At 50.5% G+C, this 18373-nt stretch overlaps 1 protein-coding gene across 1 annotated transcript in view; it reads left to right on the top strand.

Moving 5' to 3' along the window:
- The window catches only part of CD81 (CD81 molecule), a 30822-nt gene continuing 12449 nt past the window's right edge, over nt 1-18373 (top strand). Inside the window, exons 1-2 of the mRNA XM_071762213.1 lie at nt 1-228; nt 10209-10323. Of these exons, the coding sequence (XP_071618314.1) occupies nt 163-228; nt 10209-10323 (181 nt within the window). The 5' untranslated portion in view covers nt 1-162. The remainder of the gene's footprint in view (nt 229-10208; nt 10324-18373) is intronic.

The following is an 18373-nucleotide window of genomic DNA, read 5'->3' as shown; positions in this document are numbered from 1 at the left end:
TGGGCCTTGGGGCGGGCATTGCGCGGGAGCCGTTCCGCGCTGTCTCCGCCCGCGCCACCGCCCCAGCCCCGGCCGCAGAGATTGAGAGGAACCGAAGGAACCGGAGCAACCGGAGCCGCTGCCGCCGCCTTTGCCTCTGCTGCTCGCCTCGCCTGCACCGCCATGGGGGTGGAAGGCTGCACCAAGTGCATCAAATACCTCCTCTTCGTCTTCAACTTCATCTTCTGGGTGAGCCCCCGGGCAACGAGGGGGGTTCGGGGGGGCTGAACATCCTCCCCCTTTAGCGCTTTAAATAACGGATCCGCTGTGTCGCTCGTCTGCCTGCGCTTGGCTTTAACCCTTTCCGCCCCTTTCCCCCCGCCCTGCTATTAAGTCTTGCTTGGGGTATGCCCTAGGGTTTGCTTGGGTTTTTTTTTTTTAGGGGGGGTTTTGTGCGTCTCTGGTCGTATTTTTTTTTATTTTTCGCGTGTATATATTTATTGTTACTTCTCTATAATCCGGTATCGACAGCCGTAAAGAGATGGGGCCGGAGTCATCCTTTCCCAGCGGAAGGGCGGGGGGTGCCTTGCGGCCGCGGGGAGGGCAGAGCTGGGGTGGGGTAGGGTAGAGGGGACCGCAGCAAATCGGGGACCCCTCCGGGGGTTGCCGCTCCCAACCCCACTGTCGCTGGGGCTCTGCGGGGGGGAACGCGCCGTTTTTCAGCCATCCGAGGGGGCTCGGATGGAGCTGGGGGGGGGGAATAGGAAGGGATGCTGCTGGCGAAGGGAGGAGAGGCTCTGGCCCAGCTCTCCAGCGCAGAGGAGCCGGGGAGGTGAGGGGGGGGCGATGAGGATGCTTTGGGGGGCTGGGTTTGCTCCCCCCGCCCCGAGGAGCGGGCAGGGCTCGGCGGTTCCGGTACCAGGTTGGGGGTCGGTCTCGATGCCTGCGTTTGGGTCGTGTCCGAGCTGGGGATTGCTGCCTGCGCCCGTTGGGAAGTTATTTTAGGATGTGGATTTTACCCAGGCTGGAGATTTTGCCTTTCCTGAGAAAGTTTCTTATTAATTAATCCATCCAGGCAGGCGTTTTGTTGTTGTTGTTGTTGATTTTGGGTGTTTTTTAGCAAAAAGTGGCATATCCCGGTTTCCCTGAAAACTGGGCTTGTCCCAGTTAGAAACACCCTCTGGCAGCAAGGGGCTGGCATGACAAGAAATGCTCTCTCATGGCTCCTGCACCCAGAACGAGATATACCTAAGCAGGCTGCTTTTAAAAAAAAAATTATAATTGTTATTATTCCTTGAATAGGCTACTTTCCATCCCCCAAAATGCCATCTTTCTCACAACCAAGCCCAGCCCCACCCCACGGAGACACAGCACCACTTGCTTGCGTGGTCAGGGTGCACTCCTTGTTTGAGTCCCCGCTCTATTAACCAGGAATTCGGAGGTTTTCTTAAGGTTTGCTTGCAGCAGGGAAGGCAGCAAGGAGGGCTGGAGGGGTGGTGAGGGAAGCGATGCCTTCCGGAGCAAACCTCCCCTTGGCAGCAGGAACTGCTCAGCCCAGCTGGAGCCTCCACCAGCTGCCTCCTCGCCAGGGGTTCATGGTCAAGCTCCTGGAAGGTCCCCACCTCGGGGAGCTGTGGGGCTTAATTATTGCCTGGCAGTGAGCACTGTCAGTTCTGGCCTGATTTCAGGCCTTTTCGCCTTGTTTCTCGGTATAACCCTGACCAAAGGAGAGATGAGGAGCTGTAGACAGCAGTGGTGTTAATTGATACCTTGCCAGCTGTAAGATGACTACAGGACAGTTCTGGAGCTGTTCTTTTTTAACCTCTTCCCCCACCCTTAAAATGGCAGGATGGAGGGGGCGGGTAAGCTCTTCTCTGAAGTGTTGTTCCTTCCGAGTTGTCACACTCGTACCGGTGTGTTGTCTTCCCTTCTGGTCCCAATTTCCTGCCATTCTTGTTGCTGCAGCTGCTGGGTGCATGGGAGGAAGGGTCTCCTGGGCAGCAGGAAGGATGTGGGGAGCTCTGCACAGCCAGAGCCCCTCCTGAGCAAGCTTGCTTGCCCCCCAGCCCAGTGGAACAGCTTCTCTTTTCTTCAGGGGCATTTTGCTTTCAAGAGGAGTAGCTGATCAGTTTAATTTCCCTGTTAGGATTTCTGGTGTGTTGCCCTACCCTTCGGAGGGAGCCTGATGCTCCAGCCTCTCCCAAGGGTGCCAGCAGCTCCCCAAAACACCCCCCAGTGCTCTGCTTGCCTGCACTCAGTCCCCTCGGGCCACCTGAGGTACAGATGGGGAGCCTGGGCTTTTTTAAAACTAAAAGTGCCTTCTGTGAGTCCAGCTAGCTGGAGGGCAATTGAAACACCAGGGCTCAAGGTTTTCTAGCCCTTTTGTGTTGCAGCAGTCAAAAGGGAGTTTTAGGTTTGTGCACACAGGTAGCATCCCCAGCTGGGGAAGGATGCCTTGGCTGCCCCAGAAGCACAAAGGTCCTTTACATGGGGTAAAGGACATGGCATTTGAAGGCTGGACACAGTGCTGAGCACCTTTGCTGCAGGGTGGCAGTGACAGGACCCCATCTCTGTCCCCAGTGAGGTGCCAGACAGGGCACTCACAGCCCTGTGGTTCTGCCAACTGTTCAGCATGCAGAGGCTGCTGGGCTCCTCATGCTCGTTGCCTTCTCATGCTTTTCATTTGCCTTCCACCCAGCCAAGCTCGGGCACTGTTGATGAAAACAAGAAGGAGACAGAGCCCAAAGTTTGGCAAGCTCTGCATCGTGCTGCACAGGAGCTGACTCCGGTGCCCAAGGGAAAGAAAGGAAGCAATTCTCAGCCTTCAGGGTGTTAACAAATATGAAAGAAACTCCGGTAACTTTTTAAAGTAGCCCTGTGGTCCTGCCAGAGTGTAAATAAACTGACACCCCTCTGGCTTCCCCCCCTTTCCTTCCCATGGCAGCACAGGGGGAGTTTCACAAAGCTGCTGTGTTGAAAAGGAAAAGGCAGCCCCGCTGCCAGCTCCCCCGGTGTGCCTTGACAGCCCCTCTCTGCCTGAGATACTGTGTTGTTACTTTATTTTTGTGGTGGTTTTTCCTTTATGCTGACAATCTTGAAAAGAAGATGGCAGGCTTGTTGGGGTTACTTTCTCAGTCTGGGGTGACCCTTGAGGAGGGAGCAGCAGCAGCAGCTGCACGGACCACACGCTCAAACAGGTGTCTGTCCCAGGCAAGAAAGGGTCCCTCTGTGTTTCACAGCAGCATCCAGTGACCAAAGCAGTGTGGTGGCCACAGGCAGCACCTGGGGATCTCACCTGGTTAGTAAAACACAGGGCTGGTAAGACAAAACCTTTCCTGTGCTGCAAACTTGTCCTGAAACCTTGGGGTGGCCAGTGGCGAGGGGATGCTCCACTTCCCTGCCCTGTCCCTACCCAGGTGGTTTCTTTGCTGGTGCAGTGGCAGTCGTGGGTCACCCTGGAGCCCTGAGCAGGGCTGGGCTGGGCACACGGTGAGGTGGAGCTGCTTCTTCATCCCACTCTCAGTAGACTCTTGGACTTTGACTCCTCTCCTGAATTATCTGAATCCAATACCAGAGCTTGGTGCGTGGGGCCGAACTGACCGCTGCTGCAAAGAGTCCCTGGAGAGGCCAAAGGAAGCCAGAGCCCTATTTTAAAATTTAATTAAACATAACCAAGGAGAAATTGGCTTGCTCAGAGAAGGATTGCCCAGCATATTAGCTAATACAGCCCGTGGCAGCCTTCCAGGGCTGGAGCACTGCTGACTGCCCTAGCAGAGAGGTGTCTAATTAAAAGGAAGAGCTTATTCCTAATGCCATTTTCCAGGCACCGTGGAACTCTTTTCTCTTGCTTGTGTTGAGGGGATGTGGTGTGGCCGTGTTGCAAAGGGGTGAGGACAAGAACAGAGGGAAGGTGGAAGTACAAGTCTGTCTAGACAGTGGTGATCAGAAGGGAAAGGGTGGAGGAGTTCAGTCTTTTCTTGTGCAACACTGGAAAATCTGTTGGCTGTGCCCTGGAGTCCACAAAGCATGCATGAACATATTTAGCTTTGTAACCGGAGGTGATAGAGGAGGAAAGTGGCCCCTTTCTGTGGTGGTCCCATGGTGATGATTCTGCTGAATCCCTCATGACCCTCTCGATGTGATGAGGAGGGTGGCTGGGTACTGCTATTTCCAGGTTTAGACAGAGGATTGGAGGAGCTGATAGCTCATGCTGCTTGCAGCTCTGGACCACAGGCTGGAAGTAACTCCCTAGGCTCACAGAGCAGATTGGGTTGGGTTTTTTCCTTTGTTTTTGGGGGTTTTTTTGTGGGTTTGTTGTTGTTGTTGTTGTTTGGTTTTTGCTTGTTTTTCTTTTTTCTTTTTCATTTTTCTTTTTCTTTTTCTTTTTTTTTTTTTTTTAATAACATCTATCAGGCTGCTCCACTGCAGAGCATGGGCTTTGGTTCTTGGTCTTCCTGGGAATCACAGAGAGCTTTGTGAGCAGCACAGATGTGATGCTGGCCCAGCATCCTCCACCAACTTTGGGTTCAATATCCTGGGATGAGGGACAGGAAGGTTTCCATGTGTGTTTCACCCTGCATCTTAAAGCAAGGGTGCAAGGGAGAGGTTTTCTCAGCCCCCAGACCCAAGTTTTCCTGCTGATGGCTCTCTGAGTTGTGTCTGGGCTCTGACAAGTGGACACAGCTCTACCATTCCCTGCAAATTTTCTGAAGTCTCTGCGTGCAAAAGGCTATTTAAAAGAGGGCTTTTGAAGAGAGAGGTGCCCTGCCCTGTGGGTTCAGTTAATGGGCTGGGCTGCAGTTGATGGCAGGGGAGGGGATTGCTGTGTTTTCCTGAGATTATTCTACCAACCACCCTAATGCTTATCTCCTGCAAGAGAGTCAACCCCTGCCTTGAGAAACACTTTGGTCCTGTACTGTGCAAATGCCTTGTACTGTGTTATTCAAAAGGGAAAGCAGTTGTATTGCCATCATAGCTAAATACTTACATATGGGCCCGAATTAATTTTAGAGCACTGCTTTAAATTGTTTTCCTCTCTTCTGAGAGCAGTTAAACCCTGCTGGTAGATGTCAGTCCATAGTGATGCTTCTACTGCAGCAGGGTCCAGGCTGTGGCAGGCAGGGTGCAGCCCCATCAGGAGACCCCATTCCTGGATTTCGATGCCAGATTCCCTCTCTCCTCCTATCCATCAAGCTTTATTTGGCCTCTGGCATGCTGTTCTTCTGGGAGTGTTCCTCTGGAGCTTGTTTTGAAAAGCCTTGCAGTGTTGTGGGGCTGGTAACTATAGGCACCAGCAGAGAATTTTGGGCCTGGCCAGCAGGTCTATGAATAGCTACTGCTATTCAGTAGGACAGGGAGCAGGACAGGGGCTGCAGGCAGCAGAGCATGGGGCTTTTTCCCAAATGCCCTTTTATCTTTTGTGCCTGTCGACCTTAAACCACTTCCCCTGCTTACCCCTCAAAAAAAAAAAAAAAAAAAAAAAAAAAAAAAAAAAAAAAAAAAAAACCACAAAAAAACCAACAAAACAGCCTTGCAAGAATCCTGATGTCTGGGTGCTCCAGGGCATCACAGGGTCCCTCTCGACAAGCAGCTTCTTGCCTTAAAATTAAAATTTGAAGTGAATTTTTGGAGTGGAGTCACACCATGACACGAAGCCAGATGGGTGCTGCTCGGGCATGTATTTCTACTGCCAGTGTCCCATGTTTCTCTCTTGCCTGCCTCCATGCTTGAGATGGTGGTGCAGAGGCAGTCAGGTCCTAGCACTCATCTTGCAAGGGCTGGTATTGCTCTTCCAAAGGTCGTTTTCATCAAGTTATGAATCTCTAGTTCCACACTTTTGCCCCCAATCACACTGGGTGCAGCAACAGAGCAAGGTTTCATTGTTTTCTCATGTTGGAAAATAGGGGATCTGCTGGCCTGGGAGCAAAGCATTCAACCTCCAATTAAGAGTTCATTCCTGGCTGTGGGGGTGGGCTTCTTGTATGGCAAGATGCTTCACCTTTGCCAAGCTGTTTCCATCCTTTGTGCCCTGGTTTCCCCATGCCTAAAAGGAGGGGGCTTTGGTTTTACTCCATTTTGAGCCCTGGGGAGCCCCAGTTGGGTCCCCCAAGTGGGGTCTGGATGCCATCCCTTCAAAGGGCTCAGCTTCCAGGTGGTGTGATGGAAAGGTGAGAGGAAGCCTCAAGCCTGTGTAGTGTGAAAACCTGTTAAATATGCCTTGTCATCAACTCCAATCATAAACCACCTAAAAATCCATGAAGTTTCCTTGGCAGCATCCTATCCTCCTCCTTGCAAGTCACCGTGGTATTTCCCAGGCTTTGTGGCACAGGCTGTGCTGGTGGTGGTTTTGCAGGAGGGGTTGGGGAGCAGCATCCTGGTGGCAGGGACCCTCTGTGGCCACAGGAAGCAGCCCTGCTGCTAAAAATACAGCATTGTGAAACTGCTGGCACCTCTGCTTCCCTCCTCCCCCAGCTTGGGCTGCAGGATGTCTGCTTTGCTCTGGCATGCCTTGCAAGCTGCTCTGGAGCCAGGACTTCTTCCTCCTCCTCCTCTTCCTCCTCTCTGCCAGGAAACCTATTTCGGAGAAAGACAGAGGGAAGGGAGCAGGAAAAGGGCTGGGGGTAGCAGAAGGAATGGGGGTGATGCACTCCTGGGATGAGAGTGTCTGGGGTGCAGCAGGTGAAGGTAGAGGCAGCTCAGATGTGGGGTGATGCCTCACATTAAAAGGGAGAAGGGGGCTATTCCTTGCACCCCTAAATCATGGGGATTTGTGGGGAGGGGGAGAACTGACTGAGCTTTGAAAGCCAGGCTTGTTCCCTTGCCCTGTAGCTGGATCTGGGAAATCTGAGGGTGAATGACACATCAGGGTCAATCCAAGAGGGATGGTGGATGGGGCAGGGCTGTGCACCCACCATCACCAGGAAACTCAGGTGGTGATTCCCCATCATCGTGTAGGGAACCATCCCATCACCTCTCAGGGGGTTGGTTGCCTTTTCCCTCCCCTGGGCCAGCATCAGATGGGGGCTTCTCCCTGCCAAGAAGGAACTGCACTGCTGAGAAAAGTGAGGCTTGGGCAGGCTGGATCCAGCTGGAAAAGTCTGGCTGTCTGTGAAAGAAGCAATAAATCTCTGGAAGCTGGAAAAGTGGTAAAGAGGAAAAGCTGGAGCCTGCAATGCTGCCTCTGCTGGGCTGCTTGGGGTGTGATTTCCAGAGCTGGCCCCATACTGAGGTACATTAGTGATGTGGCACAGTATATGCCATGGACTGGGTGCTGGATGTTTGAAGGGGCCAGGGGAAGATGGAGAGGGTGTTATTTTCATCAAGGAATTATTTACTCTGGGGCTTTGGAGGGGGGTGTCTGCAGGATATATATGGGTTTTTTCTTTTTTAAATTTAAACAAAGACATAGGAAAGTTCAGTAGGGGAGGGCAGCAGAATGGAAACTTAAAACACTCCAGCACAAAGCAGAGTGCAAGGGTGTAAAAGTAGCCTAGGAAGTTAGTGGCACTTAAACTGCTGGGAAACTGTTTGGCTGCTCTGAATCTGAGCAGTTGCTTTTTTTCAGTGGCCTCTACCTCTGTTTGGAGCTCTTCTGGCTCTTGTGTTGGCAAACAGTGGTGGCTGTAGGATGGGGAGGGAAGAAAATACCAAGCTTATACCTGGAACAAGCTGCTATGTTCAGAATAAGATTATCCCAAGTAAAGGGCAGAAAGCAGGGTTACTGTGGGAAGCTGGTGAGGTTTTCTCCTTCTTTTCGTCTTTCCTTTGGGAAGAAAGATGCCTTAAGTATGACTGATGCTTTTTGATGGTGGAAGGATATATGTTTTTCATGGAAAAAGTTGCTCATCAGAGCCTAAACCCTGTTCTCATTAGTAAAGGAACATTGCATTCTCTTAAGAAATCCAACAAGATTAAAACTTCCATTCAAAAGTGCTCTGTGCTCTGTTGTAAAAGCAAATGGAGTCAGATGGGGCAGGGGAGTCACAGGGTGTTCCTGGGGCACAGTCAGACTGGAACTGGGAACATGTGGAGATGGTTCAGTGCTGGGGGTGGGTCTGATGAGTCAGAAGAGGCTCAGTCCCTTCACCTCACACTCCCAAAGTATTAGGAAATATTTTGAGAGTAGCTTGCAGCTTGCTTTTGGTTCTGTGATGAGCAAGTTTGATTGGAAAGCAGCTCCTGCTCCTCCTGGTGTTGGTGTTGGTGTTGCCCCAACCTCTCCAGGGATGGCCTAAGATGCTGGGCTGGGTACTGCTGGGTGTAGAGTCAGATATTTCAGTCAATATTTTCCTGGAGGGGGAAAATCAAACCGAAAAAAGTGTTGCAGCCTTTTCTTAACTTTGTCAGCCAGCACAGAAACCCAAATCTTCCTCAGGGTCTCTTCTACCCTTGGAGCCACTGAGACCTTTGCTTTAGGAGTGGTACCGATTCATTTGGGGACGTTCTGCTTCTCCTGGGAGAATACACGTGGGCTCAGACAATGAACAAACCATAGCAGGCTGGATTTGGGTAACTTTCTGCAAAGCCTGAAGCTGCCTTATTTGGAGCTGGAGTTGAGCACGGGCTGGCTTTTTGACTTTTGTCTGTAGGCAGGGTTTGAAGGACCTTGGGCTCTCCCAAGTGCCAGAGGAATGAGGGACTGTGCCAGCAGGGAAGTTGCCTTGCTGGCTGTGGGAGAAAAGTGTTTAAAAGCTGCTTGGTTTGGTGGCAAATGGGGCAAAGGCTGACAAAATCATCCCTGCCTCTCCAAGGAGCTGGTGTGGATTTTCTCCCTCAAGTGAGTGGAAAAGCCCCAGGGTCAGCTTGCCCTGGGGGTTCTGCACAAATCGGGTGGGGTTGTCCCAGCTCTGGTGGCATCCCTGGAAAAATCTCTTCTCTGGGATCTGCAGAAATGAGCAAGGAGAAGAAACACCAGGTGACCTCCCACCAGCAGCCTCTCTGGCAGATCCCAGTCCTTGTTTGTTCACCAAAGCTCTGCTGTACTTTCACAATTGGAGACTTTGAACTTCTACTGAACAAACTTTTTTTTTTTTTAATGTGGCCTTCATGGTGCCTCCAATGCCTGTAGCTGACCTGACTCAGACCCTCTGGAAAAAAAATCATGTTTTCCCTTCTGTATTTTTTGGTTGTTATCTTCCTTTTTTTTTTTTTTTTTTAAGCTGAATGGCTTCAGGGATTTAGGACACTTAAAATCAGTGTTTGAATATCCACTTCTTAGAAGTGATACTGAATTCTTTTGGGTTTGTGTTGTTTCGGGTTTTTTTCATATGTGTGCTAATTTTTCCTGTCTGTCTCATGGCTTTAAATGGAAGAGGGGATATAATAGAGAATCCAGTCCTGCTGGAAATGCTGTGGCTCAAGTTCCTTTCAGTGACACCTTCCTGGCTGCAGTGCCTCTGATCTGCTCCTGTCCTTGGCTGCCATTCCTCACCCCTCCCTGGAAGTGAAAAGTGAGGATGTCAGTGATAAAACTTCCCATTATTCAGACATAAATATTCCAGTGGCAAAATTGGGTTGCTGCTCCATACACAGAACATCTCCCATGTTAGAAACATGTTCTTATCCTTGCCCTGAGGGCTTGGCCATCCATGTCTGAATGCCCTAAGAGTGAGAGAGCAGAGTCCCTGCTCACAGCCCACCCACAGGGACCTGCATTATGATTTTTTTTTATTTTTATTTTTTCAATCACATTTTGAAATCTGATGGGCAATGAACTGAGCAGTGGAAGTGATGGCTGCAGGGATTACTGTGGGACCTGAGACACCTTGGAAGAAGACTGAAATCTTAAAGTGATGCTGCAAAGGCAGCTGATGTGAATCCTTGCCTGTCCCCTCCCAATGTGGGACATCCCCAAGACCCACAGAGAGGGGATTAATGGGACAGAACACAAATGTGCTGCTGGAAATGTTGCCAGGTGCCACCGAGTGTGGTTTTTCAGTCATCTCTGTGTTCCTAAACACCGTGTTAAGATGCAGCCATCATCAGCTGTATGTTTTGGGGGAGCTGGAGGTGTTTAGGGTGCCCCTGGGAGTGGGTGCTGTGGTGTGGGGCACAAAGCAGATTGCAGGGCTGGGATGTTGGGGTGGCCTCGTTGATGAAACGAGTGGGAAAGAATTTCCAGAAGGATGAAGGGTAAACCTTCTGCTCCCTCCCACCTGAAAACTGCCCTGCTGGGTCTGGCACGGCCAGAGCAATGGGTAACCTCTGCTTCCCTCTGTTTTTTTCCCCAGCTGGCTGGAGGCATCATCCTGGGAGTGGCCCTGTGGCTCCGGCATGACTCGCAGACAACGAATATCCTCTACCTGCAGCTGGGGGACAAACAGGCCCCCAACACCTTCTACGTGGGTAAGTAGGTCTGGGGGGTAGTGATGTGGCTGTGCCATGCCCCAGGGTGGACTGCAGCGTGCCCAAAACCAGGGCAGAAGGCTCCAGGTGAGCAGCAAGGAGGCTGCATTAATAGTAATAACCCCTGCCATGCCAGGCAAAGCCTTCATTAAATGGTGGGGGGGCTGAAAGGGTTGCAGTGGTAGTGGGGTTTCTCTGGTGCTGGTCTCCACTGCAGCCTCCCCAGGACCACATTTGGGGACAGAGAGGGAACTTTTTTGGCAGTTTGTTTGGTTTCCTACCCAAAAGGATGTAGCAGCAGCCAGAGGGGCAGTGGGAAGGGAAGCTTGGTGTGCTCCTGACTCATGTTCTCCAGGAGGGGCAAGTGAAGCCTCTGTCTGTCAGGGTCAAGCTGAGCATGATTTTTATTAAATTGGCACCATGCTGGCTTGCTGGAAGATGAAAACCCCTGGTTTTGCCCCATTCTCCAAGGATTCCTTGTGGGCAAGGGGGAGCTGCTGCCAGGCAGGGGCCAGCTCGGGGTGCAAGGCTGCTGGTACTGTGGTGAGGACCCATCTAATCCAGTGTCCTGGTCTCACCTGTAGCTGAAGTTCCTTTCTGGAGAGGGTTTTACTTGGGTTTTCCCTGCTTGCCCACAAAGCAGCATCCCCCAAGCCTTTCTCATCATGGTTACACTGGATGCTCCTGCTGCAAATAGTAGTGGGGTTTCCTTTCTCACTGTCTCCCCTCTCCTGCCTCACACCCAGAGCTGTATTTATAGCATTTTTTTTTCCCCTTGTAGACTTTCAATTTTAAAAAGAAAAAAGGGAACACTTTAAAAAGTTAAACACTTTCCAGGAACCAGCCCAAACACCTCCCTCTCTCTTGTTGTGCCAGCAACTGGGATCTCCCTATTTAACACGTTTCTCCCCAAACCAGGACCAGGGGAGCTGAGCCCTCCCTTCCCACCTGTTGGGCATCCTTTGGTCTTCTGCCCATTATTGTTTCAGCTTTTTCCTTGCCCTTTGCTGTTTAGAAGGCAACGTGGAATGGACCCTGGGTCCCACCACTGCCCTGACTTTCCTGACAGCCATGAACAGGCTGGGATTTCAGGCTGGCTGTCTTTTTAAAGTTATATTCAGCAACAGACCGGCCTGGATTCCTTTTGGCAGCTGTAATTTCCATGCAGTAATAACAGCAGAGCATTTATTTCAGCTGCTGCCTCTCCCAGCCAGTCCTCTGGAGTCTGAAGGCTGAGCTTGCTTTCTGCTTTTTCTTTTTTCCCTCTCCTTCCCCAACCCCCTTGCCAACCAACACTCCCTCCTTTTTCTCCTCTGGCATCCAACATCCACATGCACACGATGTTCCTGCTTTGGGAATGAGAACCTCTCTGGAGCTGGCCTCCAGACCTGGAGGGTTTTATTTTCCCCTTGCAAACCCCTTTTTGGTGTCTGGCACAGGGCACTGGTCCCAGGATCTGTCAGGAGACTTTTAAAGGCCAGCTAGACTTTGTCATGGGGCTGCAGGACAGGGGGGGAAGGAATAAAAGCTGTTGGAGGAGGAAAATGTGCACTGTGGGGCTTGGATTTGATGAGGAGGAGGAGTGGGGAAGCAGCACTTTGGTGTCTTCTCTTTTTATGTCTTCCTCTCTGCCCCAGAGTTGGAGCTGTTCTGTTTGAAGGGTGTTATCCCAGGTGTCTTTGTGTTACAGGAGAAAATAATGAAGACTTTTAAGCCTTAATTAATTAAGAGGAAGATAATTAAGGTTGGGGTGTGGGATTTGTTGGCATTGGGGGAGTAGGAGAGGGAGGATGCAGGGATGCAGGCAGCTACCAGGGTGCTGGGGGTGTGATGCTTATTCAGCCTGTTGAAGGCAGAAATAAATAAATATTTCTCCTCAGAAAAGCAGGTTTGCAGCTCAGCAAGCTCAGGTCTCTTGGTTGCAGATCTCATTTGCAGATCAAGCTTCCCCCACTGCAGAATTTTCTGCCAGCAAGGGGGGAGCTGCTTGGGTTCCCTTCCCCAGCTCTGCAAGGGAGCAGGAGGAGAGGAGCAGTTCTTGCTTTGATTATTTTTATTTTTTTTTTCCCTGCAACCAGCTGGCCACAGGCAGCCAGAGGTTTTGCAGCCCTCAAAGGTCCCCTGCTCCCCCATCCAGCCCAGGAGGAGAGAGCTCCTGGGGCTGGGCTTTCCCACAAGGTATTTGGCACTGCAGCCAACGAGTTGGCTTGTGGGCTGGCTTGGGAGGGTATGAAACAACCTCTTTTTTTTTTTTTTTTTTTTTTGTGGGCTTTTCCTCAGCATAGCTTGCAAACTATCTGATTCCCCTAACCACTTGTTACAGCCCAGGCTTTTGGCACTTCCATTTTGGCTCTGGACCCAATGCTCTGGCAAATGGCAGCTTAACCACTCTGGTGCTGCAAGGATCAGGGATGGGGATAGCTGGAGCACTGATTTTCTGCTTTTGTGACTGCAGGAGGAAATGCTTGCTCTTCATCTGAGCTAGGCTTGTGGTCTACTATGCATTTATTTGCTTTATTTGTAGTGGAAAAGTTAAAACTCTTCTTGCTTCTTGCCCAATGAGTCTGAAGTGCCCTTTGTGTCAGGAGGCCAAGCAGAGTGTTACTAATAGGTCAGAAATCATCCTTCAGAATAGCTAAAGGCATTGATAAGTAAGTTGGATGCTAACTGCTTTACTGTTTTTTAAATATTTATTGACATAAAGTACCTTTTTTAAACAAAAAAAACCCCAAAACCCACTCTGTGGTTCAGTGAGCTGTGGGAGCCTGTGGGGAAAAGGCTGGGATGCTCCATTTCTGTGGGTACCAGTATGAAATGGACTGGTCTGGTCTCTCCACAAGAAGTTACTGCTGCCTTGTCACTGGTTTTAAAACCCCCTGGGGGTCTTGACCAGGCAAGAGCATTTACCCCATCTCCGTGGGATGATGGGGAAGATGATGTGTTAGGGGAAATCCTTCAAGGATTTGGGTTTTGTGATGCCTGGAGCTGTAGGTGAGATGCTTTCAGCAGGGTGGAGACAGAAGCTGTGGCTCTTGTTTACCTTCAGTCCCCATCTCTGGATTTCACATTTTCCCACTTCCCAGGCTGCCTGAGTGCTGGAGCAGGATGTGGCAGCTGGATGAGCTGGGATTTGCTTTCTCCTGCCAGACCCAAAATAGGAAATCTGTCTCCAGCTGCCCACAGCAAGTGACAGGGGGACACGACCCGTGGCTCTGATTAGCATGGCCTGGGAATGGGGCCAGAGTCAGGAAAAGTGCAAAGGAATCCAGAACTGGGATGGGGTTTTCTGTGCAGCTTTGGGGGTGAGGAGAGCACTGACATTGCTTCTGTGAAGGGTTTTTTTTGGGGGGTTTATTAGTAAATTCTCTGCTGGCCAATGTCTTCTCCCCAGAGCACAATGGGATCAGGGCTCCTTGGGAGAGGTGCACTCCCACTCTTCACCATCCTGCTCCAGATAAATACAGCCTGGATGATCATTTCTGTGCTGAGAATGAGTTCAAGCTGTTTTTTTTTTTTTTTTTTTTAAGTGTAGGCTGGGCTGGAAGGAACAGGCCAGGAAGCCCAGGGCTGCTTTGAAGGCTTTCTCAGCAACGAGCAGACGGCTGAGTCTGCAGCACAGTCACATCTGCACACTCATCCCTGGGGTCAGTGTGGCATCCATCAGCTTTCCTGAGTCTCCTCCTGGTTTTTTGAAAGCCTGTCCTGAAGTTTCTGCCAACCTCAGGGGGGTCTGACCCCTCACAGAGAGGAGGAAGTGATGTGTGCATCCACAGGGAGGGATTGGGATGCCTGCATGAGCTTCCTCCCATGGCATGTGAGGATGCTTTGGATGCTCTTGATGGGTCCCAGGTGTGAGCAGCAGTGCAGAGCATCCCAGTTTGTCATCCAAACAAGCTTAGAAGCAAGGGGCTTCTATATGTAACAGCAGCCTTTTTCTTACTTAGCCTTTTCAGGGCAGGCTTGCACAAAAAAATAAGATTGCCAGGTTTTTACAGGGGTGTTTTTTGTTGCAGAGAGGGTTGAGCTTCAGTGTGTTGGAAAAGCACTGGAAACCAGTAGTGCAGAGAGCAGGGGAATTCTTTGTTTCTTTTCATGCTCCCATCCCTGTCTCCATCCCTCAGGAAGTAAGGGCCATCTTTTAAAGGTGGTGACAACTTCTGTCTCTTGTGGGGTTAGAGCCAGCAGCACATCTTTTGCTAAACTTGGGGTGAAAGGGCAAGAGAAGACTCCAAGAGTCCTGATCTCTGGGACCTGTAGTAAACACTTGTGCCAAAAAAGAAAGGGTTTTTTTGTGTGGTGCTGCAGCAATCCCTGCAGATGCTGGGTCAGCCCTGGGCTCTTCTCTCATCCCATTTGTGCTCAGTTCCCCAAGGCTCTGTGTGCCTTAGAGGCAGAGATGTGAGCTGTGGCCTGGCTTGCATGCTTGGGAGAGGAAACCAAACTTTGCATGACAGTGAGAGCATTGGGTGATCTAAAAATAACACATATACATGTGTTTGGATTGTTGGTTTTTTTTAAGTAAGAGGTACGTGCATTTTTCTCTCTTGGAAATAAACTTGTAGTTAAGGATAATTTAATTATTTAGTCCTTTAAAGGGAAAAAAATAAAAAAGGCTGAGATTTACTGGTTCTGCATTTTCCTCTGATCACTGCCAGATCAACCACTTGAGTAATAGTGGAATTCTTTTAAAAATAATACTTTGGAGTGAGAACATTTTGTCAGTACTTCCCTTTAGGTGTCTGGCTTGCACCAGATAGCTGGCAATACAATCTTTTTCTGGGTGTTCTTATCATAGAACTCAACTTCTATTAAAAAACCCAAACAGTGATTTCAGTTACCATCCCTGTGACCAACTCCTGTGATTTATTTCCTCTGCAGACTCAACTGGTTATGACTTAAGGCCACAGATTTCTGCCATCAGGTTATTTCTGGGTTCAGATCTAGGGGACTATAGATAAGTAGTTGTCTTCCTCCTTTTTTCCCCCCTTGCTAGCTATGAGGATCCGTGCCAAAGGTGGCTGCTTCTACCCATCACTTTGAGAGTTTTTCCTTTGAAAAATTGCCATGCAGTGTCCACAAGAAATCCTCCAGCAGGTTTTGGGCTCTGTCAGCCTCAAGTGTTGGAGGCTGGGCCAGCACATTCCAGGCTGGGGCTCCTGTGCTACATCACCAGCACCCATCCCAGTGCTGGAGTGGTTCCTCCCAGTGCAGTGTGGTTCCTCCCAGCTCTCAGGGCTGTCACAAACCTCAAGTCTCCTTCCAGCATATCCTGGGTGGGTAGAAGACAAGAAATCCTTGGATTTCTGGCATCGTGGCACCTGAAATTGTGGCATCTCTGTGGAGTCTGTTTGGGTAGAGCTATGCAGGCATGAGAACATTGTTCTGGGGGTTTTCCCACCTCTTTTCTGACACAGGGATGTCCTTTGCTTCCTTCTTGCCTTGTTCTTGCAGGCAAGGGCTGTGGACATCCTATCATCTCCCCGTGTGAGCCACAGAGCTCTCCATGTTTTGTGACACTGCTGCTCCATCTGGAAGTCATTAGCAGCCAGGGAGCAGCAATGTTTTTCTTCAGAAGGGGGGTGGAGAAGAACAGAGGGACTTCCCAGTTTGTCATCTTCCAGAAAACTTTTTTTTTTTTTTTTCTTTTCTTTCTGCTCTTGCCCTGAGCCAACTCTACCAGGCAGGCAGACACATCCAGGAGCCCTTACCCCCCTGGCTGGCTGCTGGAGCCACCCCTTTCTTCCTCTCACCCCATCCTGGAAGGATTTTCCACTCCCTGCCTGTATCCCACCCCCAGGAAGGATGTCATGGCCAAATCTTTTGGGCTGGGGCATGGTTGTTCTTCCAAAAGTGGTGATGTGGGGTTGGAAGGAGTCTTCCTCCCATCACCCTCTGCTGGTACCAACTCTCCCTCCAGCATCTCCAGGCCAGGAGCAGAGAAGGCAGCAGAGCCCTCCCTTCCCTTGAAGACTTAAAAAAACTCCTGGATCTGCAGAGTCTCCCCCTGGGAGTCTGTCTGTTGGGAGAGTAAACACAAAAATCTCTCTTTCCTCTGCTCTCAGCCCCTTTTTAAAGCTCATCCCATGGGGAGGGCAAGCATGGATTGGAGAGCTGCCCAGGCTTCCTGGGATGCATGGGGTGGTGCTGGGGGGGGGGGTGGGTAGGTCTTGTGGGGTTTTTTTTTGTTTTTGTTCGTTGGTTTTTGGTATTTTTGTCTTTTTGGAAACATTTCTATGGTGACCTGGGGGAAGAGAGTGGCTTGCATTAGCTTAATGAGTTAAAGCTGCAGGGGGAGGAGCAAAATGGGGAGAGAGGTGGTCGGGTGCTGCCTGGGGATGCCCGTGGGGATGGTGAGGCTGGCCTGCTCCCTTCTTGGTTTAGAGGGACTCTGCTGTGCTTGTTCCTCCTTTTATTTTTCATTAGTTCCTTTATTTTTTTTTAAGTGTGCTTTTTCTACCTTTTTTTTTTAACTTCTAAAAGGTCAGGACATGGGTTTCGCAATGCTGGTTAATGCAGAGTACTGCCAGTGAATCCTGCCTTTTCCTCTCCCTTCCCTGCATCCTGCTTCCTACCTGCCCTGGAGGCAAAGGACACTCCATGGCCACTCATCTGTGTGAGCTGGGAGCCAAGCTGGCCTTTTGGCTGCTTTTTTTTCTTTCCCACTCAGCACCATCCAGAGAGAAGTGCAGTGCCTGTCCATCCCCTGGCTTGGCTGCTCAGGGGCTTTCCATGTGGTTAAAGCTTTAGGGGAGGTCCCTGCATCCCAAAGCAGCACGTGCCTTGGTTTTATCAGGGAAAGGGGATGATGTTGGGTCCATTGCTGCTGCTTTTTTTGATGAGTTACATCCTGATGCTCTTGAGCAGAAATCCTGTGGCAGCTGCTGTGCTCCTGCTTTGATTTCAGATGGGGCTCTGAATCTCTCTGTAACAAGGAGGCAAAACTAAGGCTTGCTGGCTCTCTTTCCTAGAGCTTTCTGTTTCAAGGCTCCATCTCAAAAGGAAGATAAGAGGACTCCAGACAGTTCCTGTCCCTCCATGTGCTCCTGTGACTTTCCCAACTCAAAGACAGAGCAGCTCAGGGTTTGCTTTCATGGGTGCCAGCTGTAGCATCCCACTTCACTGCTTTCTGACCTAAGAACTGTGCCCTGGGATTAAAAACCACAGCATGAGGTTGCTCAAGGATGCCTTGGCATATTTGTACCTTGAGATGGTACCCAGAGATGGTTTGCTCACTGTCCCTGTTGCAACCACTCTGGTTGTCCCCAGGGTTCTCTCCTGCTGCCATTGGATGGAGCAGCATGAATAAGCTCTGTGGTTTGCATTTTAGGCCTCTCTCATCTTATTTTTGGGTTATGGCAAGCAGCATTACTTGGTTTAAAACCCCTGAGAAAGCTCCAATGCTAATGAGCAGGGGAAGGCAGCTGGTGTGTTGCTCATCCAGAATTTGGGTGGAGCCCTGAAGGAGCGGATGCTGCCTGGCTGAAAAGTTTCCCCTCCTGGACAGGAGTTAACCCCATCCCTGATGCTTAAATAACGAGGAGCCTCGGGCTGGGGAGAAGTCTCCTCTGGATTTAAAGCAGAGAATGTGCCATTCAGGATGGGCACGACAGGTGCCTTGCTCACAGACAGAGCCCCAAACCCATTCTGGCTGTCATCCCCATGCTCTGCCAAGAGTGAAAGCTAAGATGTGTCAGGCTGCTTTCTGGGAAAAGGGCTTGGTCCTTCCCATCTGGGCTGTGATTGCCATGAAATAGCCCCCCAGCTGTCTGGAGCCAGACAGTCCCCTCCTTTCCCTTCCCCCCCCACCCCAGCCCCATCCCTGGAGGGGGAAGGATGGGTGTGGGAAAACAGACACCACCCAAAGCATGTGGTCGGGTGCTTAGGTTGCTTTTCCAGACCTCAGCGTGGCATTTCCATGGAGAAACACCCCTAGCATTCACCTTCCAAGCTGCTGTTGTTGCACTCAATATTTTGTACTTGTTTTTAAATAAACTCTGGAGCAGAGTCCTCACTCTGTTGCTTCCCAGGAGGCTGGAGTGCTCTTGTAACA

The sequence above is a fragment of the Heliangelus exortis genome, chromosome 18, assembly GCF_036169615.1.
Source record: "Heliangelus exortis chromosome 18, bHelExo1.hap1, whole genome shotgun sequence".
Taxonomy (NCBI): domain Eukaryota; kingdom Metazoa; phylum Chordata; class Aves; order Apodiformes; family Trochilidae; genus Heliangelus; species Heliangelus exortis.
Note: the sequence above shows the minus strand (reverse complement) of the source record. Positions and strands in the feature narration are given on the sequence as shown.